This window comes from Entelurus aequoreus, linkage group LG01 (genome assembly GCF_033978785.1).
Source record: "Entelurus aequoreus isolate RoL-2023_Sb linkage group LG01, RoL_Eaeq_v1.1, whole genome shotgun sequence".
Taxonomy (NCBI): domain Eukaryota; kingdom Metazoa; phylum Chordata; class Actinopteri; order Syngnathiformes; family Syngnathidae; genus Entelurus; species Entelurus aequoreus.
This window is the reverse complement of record NC_084731.1, coordinates 32,062,996-32,086,011: the sequence shown is the minus strand read 5'-3', so window position 1 is coordinate 32,086,011 and position 23,016 is coordinate 32,062,996. Positions and strand designations below refer to the sequence as shown.

At 39.6% G+C, this 23,016-nt stretch overlaps 2 protein-coding genes across 26 annotated transcripts in view; one reads left to right on the top strand and one right to left on the bottom strand.

The window, feature by feature from the left end:
* Nucleotides 1–13,329, bottom strand: part of znf740a (zinc finger protein 740a) — a 28,617-nt gene extending 15,288 nt beyond the window's left edge. For 3 of the 25 annotated variants that reach the window (XM_062047968.1, XM_062047959.1, XM_062047976.1), the window contains exons 1-11: nt 12,994–13,317; nt 10,428–10,600; nt 10,023–10,247; nt 9,753–9,899; nt 7,674–7,794; nt 7,405–7,488; nt 4,956–5,039; nt 4,447–4,530; nt 3,979–4,062; nt 3,322–3,405; nt 2,636–2,719 (exon numbers count right to left, since the gene is read on the bottom strand). In XM_062047968.1, the coding sequence (XP_061903952.1) occupies nt 2,636–2,719; nt 3,322–3,405; nt 3,979–4,062; nt 4,447–4,530; nt 4,956–5,039; nt 7,405–7,488; nt 7,674–7,794; nt 9,753–9,899; nt 10,023–10,247; nt 10,428–10,472 (1,042 nt within the window). In that variant the 5' untranslated portion in view covers nt 10,473–10,600; nt 12,994–13,317. Of the gene's footprint in view, nt 1–2,635; nt 2,720–3,321; nt 3,406–3,978; nt 4,063–4,446; nt 4,531–4,955; nt 5,040–7,404; nt 7,489–7,673; nt 7,795–9,752; nt 9,900–10,022; nt 10,248–10,427; nt 10,601–12,697; nt 12,910–12,993 lie in introns of those variants that run through there. The other 22 variants (XM_062048088.1, XM_062048080.1, XM_062048095.1 and 19 more) reach the window with 19 other exon arrangements.
* An 8,410-nt stretch (nt 13,330–21,739) lies between these two features.
* The window catches only part of LOC133650537 (LIM domain and actin-binding protein 1-like), a 45,260-nt gene continuing 43,983 nt past the window's right edge, over nt 21,740–23,016 (top strand). Inside the window, exon 1 of the mRNA XM_062047887.1 lies at nt 21,740–21,854. The gene's annotated coding sequence lies outside the window, so the exon portion shown is untranslated. The remainder of the gene's footprint in view (nt 21,855–23,016) is intronic.

The window sequence follows — 23,016 nt, the reverse complement described above, 5'->3', positions numbered from 1 at the left end:
ATAATAAATACATTTAAATGCTTTTAGTGACTCAAAAACAATACATGTCCTCATAATAAATATAGTGTGTAAACATGTCAATGCGATTTAAAGAAAATGTTTCTACCCTTAAATACTTGATACAAGGGGTGTCTCCAATAAACTTTTTCCACTTTGATTTAATCCTATACAATAATAGAAGGAATCATACATACGTTTATTATTTTGTGGTGTGAAATATATGTTAAATTATTCAAAAAGACAACAATGGTGAAAAACACTAACTTATTTATTAAAGTACCAGTAAATTGGAAAGACAAGTTGCCTATATATTGAAGCTACTATCATATATATCTGATTTATGACACCTAAAGACATCCAAAGTTTGCGAATAAATAGATGTAAATAGAGATTCCCGAGCCATTTTGAGAGATAATGAGGAAGCCAGACACGTCATCGTGTAACGTAGAGGTAGGAACCACGGATCCCTTCCCCATCAACAACAGTGAAAATCATGCAGACTTTGTGGGAGAAAATAATGATTACTATGGGACAAATGATGATCCAGAACCTTATATTGTTGATCCTGAATATAAGGAGGATGAGCCACCAGTTTCAGAAGCTCTGCTAAACAAATCCTGCTTTAGTGAAACACTACGGCATAATTTAGTAGTATTGCTAGGGCTTAAAGTTAAAGTAACTTTAAGCCCTAGCCCTAGGTGTGGTGAAATTACTATCTGCATTTGACTCATCCCCTTGTTCCACCCCCTGGGATGTGAGGGGAGCAGTGAGCAGCAGCGGTGGCCGCGCTCTGGAATCATTTTGGTGATTTAACCCCCAATTCCAACCCTTGATGCTGAGTGACAAGCAGGGAGGAAATGGGTCCCATTGTTATAGTCTTTGGTATGACTCAGCCGGAGTTTGAACTCATGACCTACCGATCTCAGGGTGGACACTCAAACTACAAACATAATAAAACGATAGCTTACTGTACAATATCCATTCTTATTTCGATGACAACTGATAGGATGTTCATATCTTCCTTTTTAGATGAACAACTAATCATGATGCACACAAAGAGTTAACAAGAAGGTCTCCCTGCAGACACCATCTTCGGTTGTGTGTGTTTGTCTTAATCTCAGGGTATACATTGAATGTCACAAATGAACAGCTTCTAGATTCAAGGCTAAATCCAGATGAGAGTCATGATTCATAAACTAGAATAATTTTGACGAGCCGGGACACGAGCAGCAGGACATCGCTGCCGGCTTACAGTAAAGGCAGCAGAGGGCTACTTAGCGGTCTGTATCGTTGCGCCGCAAAGAAATAGTTTGTTTGCTTTAGAGCTCATAATAACAACATCCCTAATATTCGGTTATCATTCTGGTCACAATATGTATAATCAGTATTGTTGGCGGGTTTTGGATGGTTATTTAGAGGGTTTTGTGGGCAAAATAGAGAGCCCCCCCATTGAATACATCGTTAGTGGACTTTTTATGTATTTATTTATTTATGACTTAGAATGCATTAAAAAAATCCCTATATAGGGATTGTGAATGATACAGCACATCTCTCTCTAATTTTTGCATATTTCCAGTATGACTGATCCGATACTATGGTGAGAGTGCAGAAGCATTCCCGTTGTGACGTCAATCTCTGGAAATAGCCGAAGGGATTCGGAGCGGAATATTCAAAATGGCTGACTGAATGCGTGGCATTTTGTGATATTTAAACTGTGTTTTTACATATTTTGTGGATTGTAAATATGATTGGATATGGTTCAATGGATACAATGAAACACAATTAAGCATATAAAGTCAACTTGTCTTTCAACTCTACAGGTACTTTATTACCCATTTGGAAAGGACTTGTGCTTTCTTGAAGTAAAAGGGGAGTGGTAATGTGTTTTTGGTGACACCTTTTGGTCAGCATAGTTCAGTAAATTATTTAACGATGTCAATTGAAGGATGCAGACACGTTTGTTACTGAATATTTTCAAATAAGCGTCTGCCTCGGAGACTTTGTATCTTTAAGTTATAGGCAAAAATAATTATTTGATACTTGACTTGACTTTATTTATTCATGCTCGCAGTGGAGCCAGGGCCCCACTGAAAAAACAGCTGAACTTTACAATGAATATCAAACAAAAAAAATTTAAAAAAAAAAAAAAAACATTGATACTTGTTTATATTGACAAATGACAGTTATCAGGTATGCCTAGCTTGTGTGCTAGTGTGTACTTAGTTTTTGTGTAGCTACAAGCTCCTAGTAGCCTGAGGCCTACCATGTTTACTTTTTGTAAATGGCGCTTTTATCTGAGATTTTAGATGAAAGCCAATATAACTGTTTTTGTCTATATCGGGACACCCCTAATTGACTACACAACAAAGTTAACATAAAAAGCTATCTATAGTAAAAGCCATGCATCTAAAGATCACTTTAGGTTGAGCAAACAGTATTTTTACCTCAGGTGCCTTATCATTTTATGTACATGTAAATGCGCAAATAGCGCAAGTACATTGTGGATGTTATAAGGACATTATTTTACATCTTTATTGAGACGGATGGCAATCCATTTTTGAGGAAGTCATGTTAACCCGACAGTGTGAGCAGAGTCGCAGGGAAAACAGGCGACGTTGAAATAATAAGGACGTACCTGTGTGAGTGAGACTGTGTCTTTCCAGTTGGTAACGTTGTATAAACCTCATGTCACACATTGTGCAAGCGTATGGCTTGACCCCTGGATTAAACACAAGAAGGTGAGATTCATTTCAAAACTCAAAGTGTCCCATAAAAAAAAAAAAAACAGCATGCTTTTCAACAGAATTTATAGGAGACATTACACCGCAAAGATTGTGCAGACATCATAAACATAGGTGCATGTGTGGATATTATAAAGAACCGGAGCTCAATACAAATACTTGGGAGCTACTTTAATAATGTTTGGTCTCAATGCCAACAGTTGGATGTCAAATGTTTTAACATGAAGCCTATATAAATACACCAGTTCACTGGTCAAAGGGTCGAAAATTCCTCCGTTAAATCTGAAGAAACGTAACTAAAGATGCCTGCCATTGAATCTTTGTTGTGTAATGTGCCTGTTCTTGATCGTTTCACATTGTGCTCAATGATACACATGCTATCATTAGTGTTAATCCACAAAAGGGGTCACTTTTTCAGTGGACAGTTTTCCAACAAAGCCTAAAGTTTTAGTGGGAGTTTACCACCAATTATAAACTAATGTTACTGCAGAAAAAATGACATCAAAGAAAAAGTTAGGACATCTTGTAGGATGGTTATATTTCATGGTGTTGCAGTGAGAGGGGAACAAATGCAGCATACCAGTATGAGTGAGGCTGTGTCTTGCCAAATGGTAACGTTGGAAGAACCTCATGTCACACATGGAGCAAGCGTACGGCTTCACCCCTGAATGCATACAGTACCAAACTTTATTAAAGTGCTCCTGTCAACTATGAACAAAAAATGATGACATGATCAGTATACCAGTACACTACAATAGATAAGAAGGCCCGAGTCACACGACTGAACTAATCCATAAACAGAGCTACTACTTAAAAATGTACATGATCAAAAGTGATTCAAGCCTATGTTTGTCTAATGCTTTATTCACGGTTCCTACACCGCTCGGCTTGGCTCTACTTGACTTGGTTGTGGTCGGTTTCTCACTTCAATCCTGACGCGCACACAATAGACAATAAAAGAGGAGAATATGAGGTTTTCGTACAAAAATGTGACTGTTTAGCAGGAAAATGGACTGCTGCAGTAAAGTTGCGCTTGCAGAGTATCCAAGTATGCTTATTGTTGTAAATGCTAGTCATAAATCCTGGTTTAACGTTAATGGAGGAAATGCACAAATAGCGAGTAGAGCTGTTGTGAGCAGTGTGGCTACCGTGCAGTGGAAAAGGGGCTGGTGGGTGAGGCCTATACACTTAGGGCACTCCATGGTGTTATAAAGTGAGAGAGGTTGAAAACATGTACCCGTATGTGTGAGTGTGTGTCTCGCCAGGTGGTATCTCTGGAAAAATCTCATGTCACACATGGAGCAAGCATATGGCTTCACCCCTGCACACACAGAGCAAAAATGTTTTGTACAAAAAAACCAAACAAAAAAACACCACACTGAAGTCAACAGGGCACACCCAGTTATTATGTATCCAGACATGCCAAAGGCAGTGGAACAAGTACATGACACTTCACGCATTATAGCTATGTTTTTTATAATATGGCACAATAGGAGGGGTACTTAATCAAAGTGATGGCAAATCATTGGCCACAACTCTCTGCAACAACTTCAAGGGTAATGATGAAAAACAGTAACAACTTAGCACTACTCAAGAGGCCCAGATCATTTTAATAATACTTCAAGTGGCCAAGAAATTAAAGAGTTCATTGCTAGTAGGTTGGGTATGCGGCATTGAAATGTAGCAAGTAAGAGCAACCTCATACCCGTGTGAGTGAGGCTGTGTCTCGCCAAGTGGTAGCGTTGGAAAAATCTCATGTCACACATGGAGCAAGCGTATGGCTTCACCCCTACACACAGAAAGTATGTCAATATTAGCTACAAACAGACAAAAGTCACATCAACTTTTCCCTTACAGGCGCTCTTCTAAGACATCAACATGTCCTCCATGTAACTTAGAGAACTATCATTTGCTGTGTGTAGTAAGTATATGCACAAATACTTTTAGCCACAATTAAATTGTGTTTAAAGATTGCTTTAGTGACAAAGGAGTAATTTTGCAGAACAAAGGGGAGCATTTAGCCAGGGAAAAGCTGACGTTAAGTAAATACATTTACATCTTAGATTTAGCTGTCCTAACATGTCTGGATACATCTTTTTTTCTCCTCACATATCAAATCTAACACATCGATCAAACTGTAAACTAAGTCACTATGCTAATGTTACTTGTTGAGAAGTGGATTTATGAGATGAGCTCATGTAAGTAGACGCATACCAGTATGAGTGAGGCTGTGTCTTGCCAGATGGTAGCGTTGGAAGAACCTCATGTCACACATGGAGCAAGCGTACGGCTTCACCCCTACATACACAGAGTAACACATTAGCTACCACGTACGTTGCTCTGGTAGTAGAAAGGACAATCATTGATATTTTTGCAGGATTTTAGGTCCAATTTTGTGTCTTCAGTTAATATTCTGTGTGGAGTTACAACACACAAGCAGCCATAGGATGTGAGCCAAGCATGCGTGAACGAGACACAAGGCAGCAGCAGCAACAGCAAGACAGCAAAGACACGCGGAAGATAGCGATCACACTGGCCAGCTGCAGCAGACACATTTGCACCAATACTAGCTATGATGAATGGGCTTTTTACGTTTAAAAAGGGTGTTGTTTAAATATATTTTGATTGTTTCATGGAATGAATCCAAAGTGATGACCTGCCCAAGAATGTTAAAGCCTGCCATTCAATTGCCACCCTAACGCACAACAGCGTTTTTTAGGAAACCCGAACCAAACAGACAGATAATCAGAGTTCAGCCACATGAGCTATAGCCATTAATGTGTATGTAGAATATAGGTGGACATCAAAGGACTAAATGCAACACACCAGCAAACTCTACCTCAGACAGACTACACCAGGCAACCAACTTGAAGAGGTTCATCTACAATAAATCATAAGGTCTATACAACCACTACATTATACCAGACAACAGCCAACAATTTTAACCACACACAAAAACCACGATCTACCCTAGTGAATAACACTATAAATATTTGATAGACATTATTTATCACAATTACCAACAACACATTAAAATAAATCACCAAATTTAAAAAAAAAAGCAATGTCGCCATACACGTCACCCTAAAAATGAATCAAATGCTGCTTGATTGAAATAAGGATAATGATGGTGTATTTGAACATGTTACAGGATCTGCTCCTATGAAATGGACAGTGATGACTAATGCAGAGTAGGGATCTAATTGTGATAGTGGTATGTTTCAGCAAAGTCATTTACAAAAAGGTAAACACGGTAGACTATAGGCTATGAGCTAGCAGATTCACTAAAACTAAGCACACAAGCTCGACATACATAATAATTGTCCTTACTTGAACAATATTTCAGTATAAAACATGAAATTGGTCTAAATAAAAAAAGTATTTGCATATTACATACTACAAAGTCTCCAAGGCAGAAGCATATTTAAAAGCATCTACATCATTCAACTTACTACGTCATGATCTTAACTTAATAAATTATACTGGTCACTAGTAGTCACCAAAAAAAAAACAATACCACTCTGCTTCAACTTAAAGACAGCATCCAGACAGTAAATAATAATAATAATAATACGTTAGCATTTTTCATACCTACCATTGTTCTCAGAGTGACTTCACACGATAAAGCCTTTTCTAACATTACACACTATAAAATAAATGTATGATTTGTGCTAATACCTATTGGATCAATATTGGTATCAGCCAATACTAAAGGCTCCAATGTCAATATCATCACAATCTTTTTTAATGCTCGGGCCCCTCTCCTAAAAGTGAATACAAGTCCTGTGGAATGCTTACTATCATTTTGTGAGACTATTCACATTTGAAAACGACTTGATCATTTCAGTTAAAACAATTAAATAAAAAAATAAAAAGGCAATAAGTCAAAACGCAATTATAGAACAATCGAAACTCAAAACCAATACTAATGTTTAAATATAGTCCTCTGATGTCCATGCAATGATTCCATAATGAAAAAAGGTTATAAAATTGCACATTTGGCATAATTCCATATAAACAGTGGTGTCCGAGAGTCAGTTTCAAGTCGATCATCAAGAAATCTTGCTTATTAAACTTTACTTAATTAGAACCCAATTATTGTTTAGTAACAGTTCAGTACTTTAATCAGCTCTTATACTAATTGTTTTATAATATCACATGTTCTCTCCATATGAGGCAATTTGTACAGATGCAATGGATCTTACTAAACACTCTTTTAGGCTGTCCAACTTTAGGAATACACAGAAAATCAATGCAATAACAATAAATGACGGAATATGGAGAAACATATTTTCTGCCATACAAGCAGAAATGTTGATATAATAATTTGGAAAATAAAATCAACTCATTTTGGGAATTTAGTATTGTGGGATCTGATTAACAGCAAGAGTTTTCAATAGTTGACTTGTCACTGATGGAGCGCACTGGACTATTACATGGTATGGAGCAGGTTTAATTGAGGTTGTGGGACCAGAACAAAAGTAATATATTCCGCTTCAAATGCTTTGGGCTGAACATATTTTTGGGGGTGGCTTTGTTGGAAATTACTGTCCACAGACAAAATGAACCCTGAGCATCCGTCCATTATTTCAAGTGTCAAGACTACAGATGTAGCATGGAGGATAAACTGTATGTAATATGGGTACGGTTAAAAGACGCATACCCGTGTGAATGAGGCTGTGTCTCTCCAGGTGGTAACGCTGAATAAACCTCATGTCACATACGGCACAAGCATACGGCTTCTCCCCTAAACCGAAGAGCACCAGTTTTAGTTCAAGCTCCCACAGAAACCACTAAAGCTGTGAGGCAAAATCCTATGACCAAACAAGGGTTTTTAAGCAGGCTACAGTAAACCTTACAGGACAGTGCTTACAATCTCCAGACAATTTCAGCTAAGTATTCAAGAATGTTTGTTCAATGCATGAAGCATACCTGTATGAATGAGGATATGTCTCTTCAGGTGGTAGCCGCTCCTAAATGCTCCGTAACAGTGGTCACAAATAAAGTTTTTCTGCACTTTGGAAGATGGACCGTTCTCATCTCCACCTGTGCCCTGAGGAGGACAGTAATGAATAACTGTTTAATTGTTCTTGCACCCACCACTGCACCACGCACATACACTACGATTATGGCTGTTTACATGTGGTCTAATTATTTTGTTAGGGCGTACTCACACTAGGCCAGACTTTGGCATGAATCCCTCTTCTGGCAGCCCTATAAAAGCATTTGCTTGTCCCATCACTAACCAACAGAATCGCGGACGAAAACACGGAATTGGCCAATAAAAACGGAATCTACTGTTAAACGTGAAACATCACACAAATTGACATGAAAATGTGAATTACCCTCTAAGTCTTTGAACAAACCACTGAATGTACCCCATACTCCTGCAACACATCTCACGGACGACACGACCGATGCAAGTCCAATGTATGGACAGGTCAGCAGCCGTAAAAAAAAAAAAATTTCAAAAATGTATTTTTACCAATAGATGTAAGCACTGTTGCATTTAATTAACTGACATTTTATAAAATGTTATGCATTACACAATAAAGCACAAATTATACGGTGGTAAAAAAACATAATTCTAAAACATTTAAACAAAATTTTGAAAAAATACAAGGGATTTCATAGGGACATACACCACTTCTATTATACAATTTACTGAGTATTGATAGGGACGGGTAGCGAATTCGGTAAATCATACGGTGCCATATTTTGACCATTCGGTTGCAGGCTTGTCACGTCCGGTTGCAGACTAAACACTACCTCACGTAAACAATCACTCAAGCAGCACTCAGCTGAACCCATTTTAAGTAATGTTGCAGTTTTCAACACCAACAAAGCATGTATAAATGCTCAAACGTAAAGTAAGGCTCCACTCTTCCAAAATGCGCTAGTTTTACATTGGATTTGCCATAGACAGGCTACTATTAGCATTAGCGATTTTACATGGCGATTTCAACATCTCCAAATTTGGTAATGAAAACTACAATCAAGATGAATGTTACAACCAAACAGCTGGTGTGGAATAAGCACTATACTTACAATATAAACATTTCATAGGGCACAACATAACACTTGACTTCCTGGAAAAAGCTACTTCCTCGTTAGACAACATACCATAGATAGCCTATACAGTGCTGCCATTTTAAGGTTTTGGAAGTGCAACGGCATTGCAAATGAGACTCAAATGGTAAAGAAAACAAGCTATAAAAAGGTGACAGCAGTTCCGATAATCAGCTAATTTTAAATGTTACAAAAAAAACTATTGTTTTATTATCAAAAAATTAACATTTATCAACACGCACAAAAGTAACACAAATCGGTACCATTGAGTACTAGAATCAATTCTCAGGCACCGGAAATTGATACCATATCGGTTCAAATTTGAACGGTACCCATCCCTAAATATTTATGGCTCTGGATTATTTGCATTGTTGTTTTGCATATTTCTGATTATGTGAAAGGTGTCAATACCTGCGAGAGGATTGATCGCATTAATGAAATGACGCACCATTGTTACGCACGCGACTGTAGTCATGGCTTTGACTTTTGGATTATTTTCGCCAATCATGCTGTGCTTTAGATGTTAAGTAGGACCAAGCACGGTAAGATTATCATAGTAAGTATGGCCTTAGTGTAAAGTATTGTTTCAATGTTTTGTTTCTTTTAGAGTTAAATGCAAATTAACTAACAATCCCTTCCAAAAAGGCCTGTTGTTGCTCCCCCCTGTTATCCACACAAGTGTCGTTATTGTGCACCGCTTCGCCCTGCTCCCCTCCCCCCCTCTTTCCTCTCGAGATCCTCCACCCCCTCCACATCTTCCCTGCGCTCCTCCCCCCACCCCCAAGCACACAAACAAATGTGCAGACTATGGACAGTCCCAAGAGGGGCACTCTTTCAACGAAGTTCCACAAGTTTTTTGGAACAAAGCATGTGCTACCAGCTCTCTGTCGGTAAAAGGAACACACGTAGACCCTTCCCTGTTTTGCGATCACAGCCACTGACCTTCCCTCCCCTTCCCTCTTGTTCTCTCACTTTACAGGGCGCCACTGATTTCCTGTTCTTTTTTTTCTGCTGCATGTCCTCGTTGGTCCTCATGTCTTTCTCGTCCAGCAGGCGCGGAGCTTGGAAATCGCCTTCCTTCCGGATCAGCTAAAATCACACAGAGAATATCAGTTAAAAACATTGCAGCTTCTTGAAACTAAACATTACAAACACATAAGAAATGCCTCAAAACTGTTCATAAATGTGCATGCAGGTTTTGAAAAATATTACAAAGGTAGCATTCATAGAGTGCCAATCCCGGTCAGTCCTAACCAGTGGTGGACAGCTCATGCCAGATGGGAGGATCATGTGACTCTGGGGAGCACGGTCAGGTCCGTCTCTCTGTGGCGGTGCATGGCCAAGTGGAGCCATCATCTTCTTGGGTGGAGCTGCCATGGTGCTAGCCTGCATCAGAGCCATGCTGGACAGCACAGCTTCACAGCCAAGCAGACCCGCCTGGGGGAAATAAAAAATGCGTAGATTAAATAATCTCTCGAATGACTCGTCTCTTACGTCTTTGAACAAGCTGCTTCTAATATTATGAAGCTAATTGTAAACGACAACATCCTGAGTGACACAAGACAGCTCATTCAAAGTTATGTGAAACCACATTGGTGTTCTAGGACAGAAACAAACCCATTTCATATGGTCACGGACTGAGCTGCTGGGCAGATGTGACATTGCTGTGGTAACGGTGTGTGTGAGCGCAGGGACAGGGGTGGGGGCAAGGTCATCCAGAGATCCGTCAGTCAGTCAGGATGGTCAGGCTGGTGAGAAGCCACACCCACCTCACTCATCTAGCATTAAAACTGAAGAAAAGGAGGATGTGGATGAAATAGACAAACACGGCATAACAACAGCAACAGTTCTTGCCTTCCAGCAACATGTACTCTACTAAAGGCAGGGATGTCCAAAGTGTGGACTCAGGGTCATTTTTGGCTCACAGTTAGTGTTTTTTGTCTTTTTATTGACCCTCACCAGTTTCCAGCCCACCCCCTCATAAATAATAAATACTATTTAGAACTAATGTATTTATTTAGCAGTACAAACCATCCATCCATCCATCCATTTTCTACTGCTTGTCCCTTTCGGGGTCACGGGGGGTGCTGGAGCCTATCTCAGCTGCATTCGGGCGGAAGGCGGGGTACACCCTGGACAAGTCGCCATCTCATCGCAGGGCCAACACAGATAGGCAGACAACATTCACACTCACATTCACACACTAGGGCAAATTTTAGTGTTGCCAATCAACCTATCCTCAGGTGCATGTCTTTGTACAAACCGTTGTATAAATTCCTGTCACCAGCATATTGCATGCAATCACCTGATAGCTTATTATATTGATGTATTTTGGTTAAGATAATAAAATCGTCAACAACTGAAAATAATTACCGGTAAAAACATACATTGCAAGTACCCCCTGCGTCTCTTTGAACACCCCGGCTCTACATTAAAAGTACTTTGCACTTGCTCTGCATTCTAAATTAATTACAATGTCTACAAGAACCCATGTATGAATATAATGTTTGGCAACCTATCCATAGTCTAACGGGAGAGTTCATCTGTCAAAATTAGTCCCACTAAGAAGTCATCTACATGTCTTCATCTATAATCATACCATATTTTTCGGAGTATAAGTCGCTCCGGAGTATAAATCGCACCGGCCGAAAATGCATAATAAAGAAGGAAAAAAACATATATAAGTCGCATTTGAGTATAAGTCGCATTTTTGGGGGAAATTTATTTGATAAAACCCAACACCAAGAATAGACATTTGAAAGGCATTTTAAAATAAATAAAGAATAGTGAACAACAGGCTGAATAAGTGTACGTTATATGACGCATAAATAACCAACTGACAACGTGCCTGGTATGTTAACGGAACATATTATGGTAAGAGTCATTCAAATAACTATAACATATAGAACATGCTATACGTTTACCAAACAATCTGTCACTCCTAATCGCTAAATCCGATGAAGTCTTATACGTCTAGTCTCTTACGTGAATGAGCTGAATAATATTATTTGATATTTTACTGTAATGTGTTAATAATTTCACACATAAGTCGCTCCTGAGTATAAATCGCACCCCAAACTATGAAAAAAACTGCGACTTATAGTCCGAAAAATACGGTACTTACAATTTTTTTTAAATGTATATGTAAATTTATCCTCTATAGACAAAAACAGACATACATGGTAATAACTGACAACATATAAAGCATGGGACAAGTTGACAAGGGGTTATGATAATGCATCCCTACTAAAGAGCATATAAGTGACCGTTAATTTATTTTCACAATGTGATGATAAACATTTAATGCAACACGATTATTCTGTTTGAACACGTGTTTACTAAATAGCACTACATGCATAGAATATTTCCATTACAGCACATCAATGTGAAGCAACAATTTAACTATTTCAATAGATCATTGTAAAGTGTCTTTTATATGCTAATGACAATGGGTTTAGTAACGTAGTACATTAAACATACTTTCTAATCCGTGTCCTATTGTAATCGGTAACGATCATCGCCATGAAAGTAAAAAAAACAAAAAACATACTCGTCTACGTGAAAGCTACTTGGCTATATTAGCTTTGGTTAGCTACCGTTGTTACGGCTAGCTATATAATTCCTCAACTAACATCAGCGAGAAAAAAATGCTATTGTCGAGTGTTCTATGGAAATACATGTCTTACATTATAGCAGCTTTTTGTTTAGGGAAAATGTTATATTTCTATTTTGGTGAGCCGGGCCTTCGCGGTTCGACCAAGGCTGACGCTCGTTCTGCTAAGCTAACTTCAAGTAGCCATTAGCTGGCTATTTGATAGCGCCCTCGCCCACTCCTGTGTTAAAACACTGCGCGTCATTTTACTCAGTTTTCACATCTAAATACTCACAGCGAACCCTAGTATTTCCTTGGAAACGGTCGGATTGAAATGTTGTGGTTCTTGTGCATGAGTCGCAATAGACAAAGCGCGACTCAAGACTAGATGGGGGCGATAAAGACGTCCATAATGGCCGTCGTGGAGAGACCCCCCTCCCCACCCCCATCATAGCTAACAGGCTAACATCGAAGCTAAAATGTCGTGTAAGTGTCTCCTGCCATTCGCGTTTGAACCGAACATCGCCCGGTAAACTACACCTCCAAAAAACAACCATGCAGAAAAGAGGAATAAAAAGGATGGCGCTTTACCTTTGTAGCTTCGACCGCCCGACCTTTTTTTTCCCCGAGAGCGTCTAGTTTACAAACACAGGAAACGCCACAGGATATAGCGACCCACTCACTCCCCCACGCAGCAGCGGCAGCAGCACGGCCTCCTCAAGACAACGGGAAATGATCATCTTCTCCATTCACTCGATGGCCGTTGAAACGTCTGAGAAAGCATTTTAACATTCTTTTAACGCGTTTTTTCCTCTATTTCCCCCGGTGGTAGGTGGGCAACCTTGCGGCAGACTGACTAGAAGAGGCGGTGGAAGGATCGATCCAAATATCAGTCACGCCGATACAAATGGCCGTGTCAGTATCGAGCCGACGCAATTGTGACGATATCGATATTTTTAGTAGTATTCTGTTTATTTCCACAAATATCTGTTTTCTTAGGTTGCATCGCTAATAGCGTTTATTCAATCCAGGGCCTGTTAAAGTGTCTTAACTCATTTTACCCATATACGTTGTCGTCACAGAATTATACATGCCAGCAAATAAAGGCAAATCATTTATGGATCTGCAAAATTAGCCAGTGAAAATATTGGTATCGGTAATACCGGCCCTGTATTTACTTGGTAACGGATCGATACCGAAAACTCCTGTATCGCCAAGCCCTATAGAAGAGACACAGATGGAGAAAGATGAGGAGGGAAGAGGAACACAGTTTAGACTCCTTCGGAAGCAAAACAGCAATGCATAATCTCAGTATACAGTAGGCTACATTGATCTAGGTTTTTAACCCAAAAATATATCATATTTTCATAACGGCCTACAGGTTTTTTGAAAATATTTTTTAAATAAAAATTGCATATTTTTTTATATTAAACGTGTTTTATTACCAGTCCAATCATATTGTATTCATCACATTTCATAGCTGCTTGGCAGTTTATTCACAGCCTCATTCACTGATCACCATTAAAATGACCATAACTGAGTGGTTCTTAACCTGGGTTCGATTGAACCCTAGGGGTTCGGTGAGTCGGGCTCAGGGGTTCGGCGGAGGTCAAGACACACCCGACTCATTGTGTAAATAAAAACTTCTCCCTATCGGCGTATTACGGATACGGCAACAGCAGAAGTCACACTGATTTGCAGGTGTGTAATTTGTTGTGAGTTTATGCACTGTGTTGGTTTTGTTCTTTGAACAAGGTGATGTTCATGCACGGTTCATTTTGTGCACCAGTAAAAACACATGGTAACACTTAAGTGTGGGGAACATATTCACCATTAATTAGTTGCTTATTAACATGCAAATTAGTAACATATTGGCTCTTAACTAGTCATTATTAAGTACTTATTAATGCCTTATTCGGCATGGCCTTATTATAACCCTAACTCTAACCCTGGCCGTAACCCTCTAACCCTAACCCTCACCAAATAACTCTAAATTAAGTCTTTGTTACTTAGAATATGTTCCCCATACTAAGGTGTTATCAAAAACATATAACTTTGTCTTGAATTTGAAAAAAAACAACATTTTATTTTTCGCTAAAGAAGGGTTCGGGGAATGCGCATATGAAACTGGTGGGGTTCGGTACCTCCAACAAGGTTAAGAACCACTGCCATAACTCCTCCGCTGTTGAACATATGGATAAAGTAAGAACATGATTTGGCGGCTTTCTGTGACTCTTTTTGCAACGTAACTCAAATATTCCATCCATCCATTTTCTACCGTTTGTCCCTTTCGGGGTCGCAGGGGGTGCTGGAGCCTATCTCAGCTGCATTCGAGCGGAAGGCGTAGTACACCCTGGACAAGTCGTCACCTCATCGCAGTCCCGGAAGAGATAGTGCTGCAAAGGATTCTGGGTATTTGTTCTGTTGTGTTTATGTTGTGTTACGGTGCGGATGTTCTCCCGGAATGTGTTTGTCATTCTTGTTTGGTGTGGATTCACAGTGTGGCGTATACTTCTAACAGTGTTGAAGTTTTTTATACTGGCACCCTCAGTGTAACCTGTATCGCTGTTGATGAAGTAAGCGTTGCATTCACTGTGCGTACAGAAGCTGCACATATCTTGTGACTTGGTCTGAATGATGTTAGAATGGATGAAAGGAGTTTAACTTTAACTTTAAAAGCGGACGTGACGATAGCTCGTAGAGTACGTTAAAGGCAGTGCATTTAAGGCACGCCCCCAAGACTGTGGTCCGGGTGGACGAGATATAATGACTGGTGAACACCTTTGTTCGATAATGAGGGTTGCCTCAGCTCAAAGCCTGAGCCCTGACATTAATGAACTAGCATCCAAGAAAAGATGCCAGGTATCTGGCTTGGGCACATCAGATTAGATCAGTGTGTTGCAAACTGAGCAGTTTAAAGTCCTGAATGGCTGTTTTATTCATTATTTTATTTTCTAATTTATTAGCCTGTGGAAAAAGTTAATGTTGATATTGTTGTAACCAGATCAGAACCATATCCATATTTAAGTGTTACTTATTTCTAAACTCCTATAGTCATATTTTCATCAGCTAATGTCTCGTCTGGTACAAAGTGCTTGCATTCGGGTGTCCTTGATGAGAGTCAGAGTGTTAAATATTCTCTCCGTTGAGACTGCTATAACATTCCTAAGATAAGAAGCACAGTGCAGTGCTGGGCTTGGGGGACAGCAGGTGGGGAGGAGGAAGGAGAGGGAAGTACACAGGAGTTCCGGGGTTTTAGGAGACCGATCTGGACCGGGCTAGGGAACGCTTGTGTACTGGGTTGGTCTCAGGTTTGTCCTCTAAGCTTGGAGAATAAACCACAAAATACCAAATACTGCCTGGTGATTGAATATAAACATCAGCTTATTGCCATAAAAAGAATCTGGGAGAGACTAGCAATTTGAATTCCCCATTGGAGGAATGCTGGTCAACGCAACAATATTTACCTCAGAAGGCTGCAAATAGAAAAGAGGCATTCAATTTTTTATTTATATTGTATTTGATATGCCATTGATATTTTTTAATTATTATTATTTGAAACTCGATTTTGCATGTCACTATAAAGTTATATAAGCCTTGCTTGTTCAATATTCAATGCAAAACTTGTTTGGGTCCCTATTAAAAGGTTAATTTGTTCATCCTTGGCCCGCGGCTTTGTTCAGTTTTAAATTTTGGCCCACTCTGTATTTGAGTTTGACACGCCTGCACTATGCGCTTCAGCATCAGCCGACCCCTCTCTGTCAGTTTACGTGGCCTACCACTTGGTGGCTGACTTGCTGTTGTTCCCAAACTCTTCACTTTTCTTATAATAAAGTTGACTTTGGAATATTGATGAGCAAGGACATTTCACGACAGGATTTGCTAGGTGGCCTAGTCAAAGTCTGGGTGGGTCGTTTGAATTGTCTTGCGCATGCGCGGAAGACAAAAAAAACAATCAGTCCATTCTGTGGTTTTGTCTCATTAATCATCGGTTCTTTTGCTGCATTTCGTTTTTCCACGTAATCCCCGTTTACTTTTATCATACGCCAAACTCTTAAATTCTCGAGCACCAACCCTGTTCCATTTTCACCAGCGCACACACACACAAGAGCACACTCAGCAGCACACACACACACGAGCACGCGTAACCACTCCCGCACACACACTCACACACTCAGCAGCACACACACACACACGAGCACGCGTAAGCACTCACGCACACGCACACACACACACGCACGTGTAAGCACTCACGCACACACAAGCAAGTGCCTACGGCCCTACGCGCACACACACACGCACACGTAAGCACTCTCTCTGCGTTTCACTTTACCATAAAACTTCCAGTTACTTTTTTATTTTACCAGACGTTTGAGTTCACAACTTTTCGAGTATTGTAAACTCCCTCTTAACCCTTTCAAGGAACGTTCTCTCTTTTTTTTTTTTTTTTTTTAAACTCTACCTGCTAATTCCATTGTCGACAACAGTGCATTCAATTGATTATTAAACAGTAATGATTCATCACATTTTCCCCAGCCGTCATCACATTCTTGTCTGTCACACTCCTTGTCCATTGTGTCTATTTTTCCTTAATTTTAGCACACACTAAAGTGTCGCCGGGACCTCACAACCAGGGAATCTTTATTGTATTTATTACAAATGGCCTCCAGTCGTGGAATTTATCATATGGTACAGAAGGGCCTCCTCCCGTACGATTCTTAATTTTAACGCACACGTTAATGCCGTAGGGAACTCGCAACCAGGGAGTATTTATTGTATTTTACAAATGGCCTCCAACCCATCCTTAGTTTGTGTGCACATAAAAATGTCAACAGGGAACTCACAACCAGGGAGTATTTACTGTACCATATGATGGGCATCCATCCCGTTACTCTTTTTAGGGAAGACCAAACACCCAGGGCGAGCCACACCCGACTATTTGCTTACTCGTCAGTGAAGCAGCCCGTCACGGTAATCTTGACACAATGACGTGAGTGGTATTCACAACTTTTATGCAATGGTGGCTACGGCAAAAATGCAATCAATCTATCAAAATCACCAATCTGTGCCTGGGATTAAAAAACAGTGTTTGACTTACAGACTTCAGGACAGACTCCTAACGCAGATATTATCTAAAAAGAAAGGTTCTGCTTACATTGAATTATGTTTTGGCCATGTGAGTCTGTCCAGAAGATTGCAAGAAGTCATCAATCAACTGCGTGCCATCTCGGACGAAGCCCCCAAATTGTTGCGTCGACCAGCATTCCTCCACTGGGGAATTCAAATTGTCAGTCTCTCCCAGATTCTTTTTATGGCAATAAACTGATGTTTATATTCAATCAACAGGCAGTAGTTGGTATTTTGTGGTTTATTCTCAAAGCTTAGAGGACAAACCTGAGACCATCCCAGCACCCAAGCGTTCCTTAGCCCGGTCCAGATCGGTCTGAAAACCATCACGAAAACATTCTGTTCCTCAATCTCTCCCCCCGCCCTCACGCCCGCACAGATGCCCATTGTGTCCGTTATCTCAAGTCTGCCCGAGAAGGGAAGCAGGGAGGACTCCTCTTCTCTGCCTCCTACTTCAAGGCCGTCCACAGTGCAAGCACTTTGTCATGAGACGATGCATAAAAGGAAAAGAGTACAAGATGGAACATTAGCTATTTAAAATATGACTATAGTCATATAAAAGAAGTAACTCTTAATTATGGATAAATGTGGCTATATGCATCCGTCAATACATATATATATATATATATATACATATATATATATATATATATATATATATATATATATACATATTTATACATATATATATATATATATATATATATATATATATATATATATATATATATATATATATATATATATATATACATACATATGTATATATATATATACAGGTAAAAGCCAGTAAATTAGAATATTTTGAAAAACTTGATTTATTTCAGTAATTGCATTCAAAAGGTGTAACTTGTACATTATATTTATTCATTGCACACAGACTGATGCATTCAAATGTTTATTTCATTTAATTTTGATGATTTGAAGTGGCAACAAATGAAAATCCAAAATTCCGTGTGTTACAAAATTAGAATATTACTTAAGGCTAATACAAAAATGGGATTTTTAGAAATGTTGGCCAACTGGAAAGTATGAAAATGAAAAATATGAGCATGTACAATACTCAATACTTGGTTGGAGCTCCTTTTGCCTCAATTACTGCGTTAATGCGGCGTGGCATGGAGTCGATGAGTTTCTGGCACTGCTCAGGTGTTATGAGAGCCCAGGTTGCTCTGATAGTGGCCTTCAACTCTTCTGCGTTTTTGGGTCTGGCATTCTGCATCTTCCTTTTCACAATACCCCACAGATTTTCTATGGGGCTAAGGTCAGGGGAGTTGGCGGGCCAATTTAGAACAGAAATACCATGGTCCGTAAATCAGGCACGGGTAGATTTTGCGCTGTGTGCAGGCGCCAAGTCCTGTTGGAACTTGAAATCTCCATCTCCATAGAGCAGGTCAGCAGCAGGAAGCATGAAGTGCTCTAAAACTTGCTGGTAGACGGCTGCGTTGACCCTGGATCTCAGGAAACAGAGTGGACCGACACCAGCAGATGACATGGCACCCCAAACCATCACTGATTGTGGAAATCGAGGTCCCAGAGTCTGGAGGAAGACAGGAGAGGCACAGGATCCACGTTGCCTGAAGTCTAGTGTAAAGTTTCCACCATCAGTGATGGTTTGGGGTGCCATGTCATCTGCTGGTGTCGGTCCACCTGTGACTTGTCCTTGTCGGATACCAGCAGGGCAGAGTCATCCGCAAACAAAAACAATTCACAGTCGCATGCCGATGACATGTCATTTATGTATATTAGGAACAGTAGAGGTCCCAATATACTGCCTTGGGGGACTCCACAGCTCACCGAGAGAGGGGGGGGGGGGGGGGACACGGTGCCGTTTACCTCTACCACCTGCTCCCTCCCCTCTAAGTAAGATTGCATCCAGCTCCATGAGGTTTTGTTAAATCCGATTGCTCTGAGCTTATCCAACAGTATAGCGTGGTTAACGGTGTCAAAGGCCTTCTGAAGGTCCAGCATGACCATGCCGCAGTATTTGCCCGCGTCCACCTCATGTTTGATGTGGTCGGTCAGATAGAGAAGGCATGTGTCAGTGGAATGGTTAGTTCTGAAGCTGGATTGGAATTTGTACATGAGTTTATTAGTGGCAAGGTAACTATCGACCTGTTCATAAACTATTTTCTCCATTACTTTCGAAATGGAACTGAGAATAGAAACAGGTCGGCAGTTGCCAGGTTCCAATTTGCTTCCTTTTTTAAAGAGGGGAGTTACTCTTGCTATCTTAAAATCTTTTGGTACCTGGCCTTGTGTAATTGATAGGTTTATTATGTGCGTGATGATCGGGGCAATGATGGAGGCAGAGTCCCTGAGGAATCTGGAGGGAATATTATCAAGGCCGGTGGACTTGTTAGGGTGGAGCGCGCTCAATTTTTTAAACACCTCATCAGCTGTGACCATTTCTAATTTGAAATCATCGTTGGATACTCCTAGCTTTCTGTAGAAGGCTTTAATGTGTTCTACACAAAAGCGACCAGAGTGGTGGGACAGCTTGTAGACAAGAGTTGCGGCTATGCTGGTGAAAAAGATGTTAAGTCTGCTAGCTACCTCCATTTTGTCTGTAATGAGGGAGTCACCCTCCTTGATGCTGCACGGCGTGGCGAAGTTGGTAGAGTGGCTGTGCCAGCAATCGGAGTGTTGCTGGTTACTGGGGTTCAATTCCCACCTTCTACCTTCCTAGTCACGTCCGTTGTGTCCTTGGGCAAGACACTTCACCCTTTGCTTCTGATGGCTGCTGGTTAGCGCCTTGCATGGCAGCTCCCGCCATCAGTGTGTGAATGGGTAAATGTGGAAATACTGTCAAAGCGCTTTGAGTACCTTGAAGGTAGAAAAGCGCTATACAAGTATAACCCATTTATCATTTATTTATGATGTTGGTGAGTCTGGTTTTAAGTTTCTGTTTTTAAGTACATACATATATATATATAAATATATATATATACATACATACACATATATATTTATATACATATATATATGTATATATACACGCTCAAGTATGGAGGAGCATAGCTGATGACGTCAGAGCAATATGATTGGGTGCTTGTTCGCAATGCGTTTAGGGCTGCTGGGAAATCGGAACATTTTGAGCTTACTGACTGAAGGCCTCTCCCTTAAGTGTTTCATTCTAAAGTAGAGGTTGTTTATTGGGGTTCCATGGAGGTAATGCATGGTTTATGAGACTTTTTTGAAATATATTTTATATACCCCTTGCAATTTTTCCACAAATGTATAAGCCTTTAAATAGACATTAACACGATTTATTCACCTGGCCCTACAACAAGAACGACCCGTCCCTATGATGCTGTGCCAATCAATCACATAATCAAAACTGTATCGTTTTGCAACAGGACAAAAAAAGAGAAGCTCCCAGGCAGATACCTTCAGGACAAGTTTCATTTAAAGGTGACCTTGGCCTGGAAAACGTCGAAAACACCTGTTCCAAGTTCAATGTTTTAAAAAAAACATAGCTGACAACCACCATTTACTTGCATTTGCATTGTTTGTCAATATAAAACACAAAACAAAATTTGTCATCAGTCATCACAGTGTCTCAGTGTTATTTTAGCAGTAAGTACAGTACAAAAAAACTATCAAAATGGCTGACCAACGATGACGTTTAAGAAGAACGACCCTCTGAGCTAGTCCTGCCCAACAATCTATGACACAAACGAGTCTTCCATTCCTAATTGTTGCTCTCCCTGTATATACATTAATGTTATTCCGCTCCTGTATTTCGTTTACAGAATAAAATAAGTTTACCGTGTGGGTACAAACAACAAAAGCCAGCCAGCCAGCCAGGTACACGTAACGTAAGATTGAAGGTCATTGGTGCAGAAAGTCACATGACTAGGGACTTCTATTTGACTCCGCCCCCTTCAGACCTTGCTGGGAGTGCGTTGCCAGGGTAGATGTTTATCGATGATAAATTCTACTATGTATACAAATAAAATGCACTAAACAACCCTGTGATAAACGGCCTGATTAAAAACACATAATTGGATAACCAGATACTCCTGGACATTTCATTGAGACGCAATTCGGGATTGAATAAAAACAACACTGTCACAGAGGTATTGATTAAACAACACGTTTATTATTGGCATTTATTGTTTTCATACTTCCTTTAACTACAACAGAGGGAGAGAAAACGAAATACAATTTTTTTTTATTGCTAACGAATCTTACGAATCATTTACCTGAGCAAAGAGCAGGACGATATGGAAGCATCAATGACATCTGGCAACCAGGCACCAGGCGGCAGCTAGTGTCAGGTGTCTCCGAGTTTCCTCAATATTCCACGGAAGTTCATACAGGTAAGACAACTCTTGGAGTTACGCCATAAAAAAACATACCAAATTAATACTCTGTAATCAAATTTGTCCTTAAATAGTTATATACTATTGTAAATGTATTAGTTTTTGTGTGCTAGCTTGCGGTGGTGCTCACTACAAACCAGCGCGCCTGCTCGGTTGACGCTGAGCTCAGAAATTAATGATCACATTTAGTAGTTTGTGGATTAACATGACATTTAAAACTATGTATTAGTTATATATATATATATATATATATATATATATATATATATATATATATATATATATATATATATATATATATATATATATATATATATATATATATATACACACACATATATATATACATACACACATATATACACTTATATATATATATATATATATATATATATATATATATATATATATATATATATATATATATATATATATATATATATATATATATATATATATATATATATATATATATACACACACACACACACACACACATATATGTACATACACACATATATATGTGGGCTCTGTCCTTATTGACCCACTCTGGGTCTGCATTTAAAAGTGGTGTGGTTTGTATTGATATAATGTGATATAAAGTATGTTTTTTCTTAAATAATGCAATGTCATAAGAGTTGAATGTCACCATAATTATTTTGTCATCCAAAAAAGAACTGAGGCTTCACAGTGGCGAGCACTCCCTTTTTGATGCGTCATAACCTGTGGTCATAATGACTTCACACAAGGTCCATTGTGTGGACACGCCCCATCTTCTCATTTCTTTTTATAGTTTCAGTTATTCTAACAGGAAACAAAAAACCTAATTTATCCTGCTATCGATTTTGGATTGCTTGTGGCTCAATACAACAACCCAGTGACTTCACCCCTGCAATGTCCTGATGACATGTTAAAATTCGAACACAGGTGATCTATATTTACACACTTAATAAAAACAGTGGACAATGAGTGTAAAATCATAGTATGTTCATTCACATTGGCAAGAGTGCAAGCGAGATAAATGTTTGTTTAAAATTCGTAAGTCCAAAGTCCACACAGTAGGTCGACATCTTAATGATTATGTAAGCGAGCCCGAATGAGACAATCAGTGCCTGGCGGTGGATATTGCACACAAGCGATAAAACACTTATACCGCTTT